We start from the raw sequence: 2,559 nt of genomic DNA, 5'->3' as shown, positions 1-2,559 counted from the left end.
TCTTTCACTCCGTTAAAAAGGACTTGCATTGCGCAAACAGAGATGGTTATCCATCACATTACATGAGGCTGCTGTGTGGTGAAATGGAGAGGCTGCTCGACAGAGGCAGGCTCCGGGCCATTATGCCACCCCAGAGCATGGAACTGTAATTGCAGTGGGAGAGTACAATCAGGTACTGTGTTTGTCTCTGCTCTAATCTCTATACCCTGCCCTTTTCATACACACAGAGCTGCAGTTTTTCATCAAGACTTTCATCCTACTGCTCATAGGGAATCTTTTTAGTTCAAATCTGTCAGAATTCAAACTAGAGTTTTAGTGCTTTTTGGATAAACCTGAGGCAATACTGGTAAATCTGAAACACAACTGACCCTGGGCTCCAACATCTATTATGACGAGTACAGGTGATCGCTCTTTATTCCAGAGCAACCTCTGCGGCTGGTGACACATTGTGCTACTTCCCTGCTGTGATTATGACATTTATGGGCACAAACTTGAAGTTTTCCGAGCAGATGAGCATTCAGCCTGCAACACATTTAACAATACATAGCACAGCTAAATTCCTTCATGTTTATGGTCCCCCCCTATGACCCAAATACGTCGTCTTTGTTATCGTGGCTATAAACCAGACTATAAAAAGCAAAAACTGGGTTTATAGGTGCCTTCTAAACAAAAAGGCCTGGCCTCTCTACAAAGTGGAGTTCAGTGCATTATGGTGAAAGCTGTAAAATGCAGGCTAAGCAGGATTACTCAACTGCAGTCTTTCACATGGTTTCATTATTGCAGGAAAGTACAGTACAGCGCTTGTTTAGAATCGAGTGCAATACTACTTTTGTAAAAAACAAACAAACCCCCCAAAAAAAGAGCACTTCTTTATGTCGTTGGGTATTTCAAAAAGATGGAAATTCACTTTTTTTCCCTCTCCTGGTGCCCCCAAAACCATTTTGGTCCATTAAAAGCTCCTCACAGAGATATGACTGAAGGCATGTGCCTGATTCATGTCTTTTTGAAAGAGCAAGCATAATGCCCTTGGAATGAAGACAAAAATGTTTTTTTTTTTTTAAAGGCACAGTTGTCAAAGCCCTTATCCATAAATATATACTGATAAGAGCATGAAGTTTTAAATTCAAGAAAAAAAAAATATTTTACTGTGAAATAACAAAAAGTCAGACTGGAGAAGAAACAGACTTTGGACTAACTAGCCAAGATTCTTTTCATGTTACAGTAATGGCTGAAAAGGCACACAAACATAAAGCAACAAATGGAAAATATAAACATTCATGTCACCTTAAAAATAAATATTGCAAGATGGTACATGAGGGGTGACTAGAGGTAAAGGCGCCTGATGACGAGGCCTGCGGAGGTCAGAGGTTCCCTTCATCAAGCATCTTGTTGACCCCGTTACAGATCCTCTGCAGGTGGGCACGGTAAACCTCCGATGGCCCGTAGAGACACGCCAGGAAGTCACAGTCGGCGAAGTGATTGAAGACGTGGTTGACTCGTGAGTGGCTCTTGGCTGTCAGGTGGCGTTTGATGGCCTGGTGCAGCAGCTCACGGCAATCATTCAAAATAGAGCTCATGACGCGCCGGTCAAAGGTGAACTCAATCTGGTGGAAACTGACCGCCGTCATGGCCAGAGTGTGGACTTTCTTCCTGTGAGACAACAAGAGAGGCTGTCAGTTTCTAATTTTGACTGGAGCAGCAGAAGGGAGTAAAAATAGAAACTGCTGTCTTATGATATTCTTTAGAAAAGTTTCAGCTATAGTGTTGTCCTTCGCAGTGATGCATCTCTATGCTGACATAATCCACATTCTCCATACTGTGCACTTATGTCAGCTTCACACCCCTCCAAGCTGAGTTTTACTATTTTAGTGGAAAATGTGAACTGATGTTAAAGTTAATTTCCTTAATTTGCTTCCATCAGCACACAAAAATGTACTTGAACTGCAGTTATCCCCAGTTGAAGCTCTTAACCAGAACTCATTGTTGTTTCTCAAGGTTTGTCACCTACTGACACACAATATAACAGTATGTAAATGTATGGCAGGATGTCACAAAAGCTCTTAATTCAAACATTTTGGGAAATACACTTGTATTCTTTCTTTCCGAGTATTAAATGAGAAAATGTGTACTTCCCTCATGTCTAGCCACTGCACAGAAATGCTGAGCGGATTGATAACATGCTATCTGTCCAGAGATCCAGCATGTAAATTCCTCTAACCACAAATTGAATTTTTGTACATTTGTGTACATATCAATTAAACAAGATAAGCTTTAGTGTTGGTAGCTGTATTTTGAACAGAGCTAGGCTAGCTGTTGCTTTTAGTCTTTATGCTAAGCTAATTGCTACCTGGATTTGGCTCTGCATATAAGGCACTTCATTATTTGCCGTTGTTGGGCAAAACTTCCATAATAAACTTTCAGCATATTGTATTTCAAGTAGACTTAAAGAGAACTAGACTTCTGTACCTACTATTGGCTTTGTTTTAAATGCTTCATGTTTTAAATCTAGCTGTCACAGGAGATTTTAACCAATCACCGGCCATTTGAGAGAGAGAGAGA

The 2,559-nt window shown here is 40.8% G+C and overlaps 1 protein-coding gene and 1 long non-coding RNA gene across 3 annotated transcripts in view; one reads left to right on the top strand and one right to left on the bottom strand.

The window, feature by feature from the left end:
- The window catches only part of LOC116695284 (uncharacterized), an 11,465-nt gene extending 10,807 nt beyond the window's left edge, over positions 1–658 (top strand). Inside the window, exon 2 of the long non-coding RNA XR_004333411.1 lies at positions 424–658. This is a non-coding gene — a long non-coding RNA (uncharacterized LOC116695284). The remainder of the gene's footprint in view (positions 1–423) is intronic.
- Positions 659–777: 119 nt separating this feature from the next.
- tnfaip8l1 (tumor necrosis factor, alpha-induced protein 8-like 1) overlaps positions 778–2,559 on the bottom strand; it is a 13,440-nt gene continuing 11,658 nt past the window's right edge. Inside the window, exon 3 of one of the 2 annotated variants that reach the window (XM_032525416.1) lies at positions 778–1,650. In XM_032525416.1, coding sequence (XP_032381307.1) covers positions 1,362–1,650 — 289 coding nt within the window. In that variant the 3' untranslated portion in view covers positions 778–1,361. The remainder of the gene's footprint in view (positions 1,651–2,559) is intronic. The other variant, XM_032525417.1, reaches the window with a different exon arrangement.

This window comes from Etheostoma spectabile, chromosome 9 (genome assembly GCF_008692095.1).
Source record: "Etheostoma spectabile isolate EspeVRDwgs_2016 chromosome 9, UIUC_Espe_1.0, whole genome shotgun sequence".
NCBI lineage: Eukaryota > Metazoa > Chordata > Actinopteri > Perciformes > Percidae > Etheostoma > Etheostoma spectabile.
Note: the sequence above shows the minus strand (reverse complement) of the source record. Positions and strands in the feature narration are given on the sequence as shown.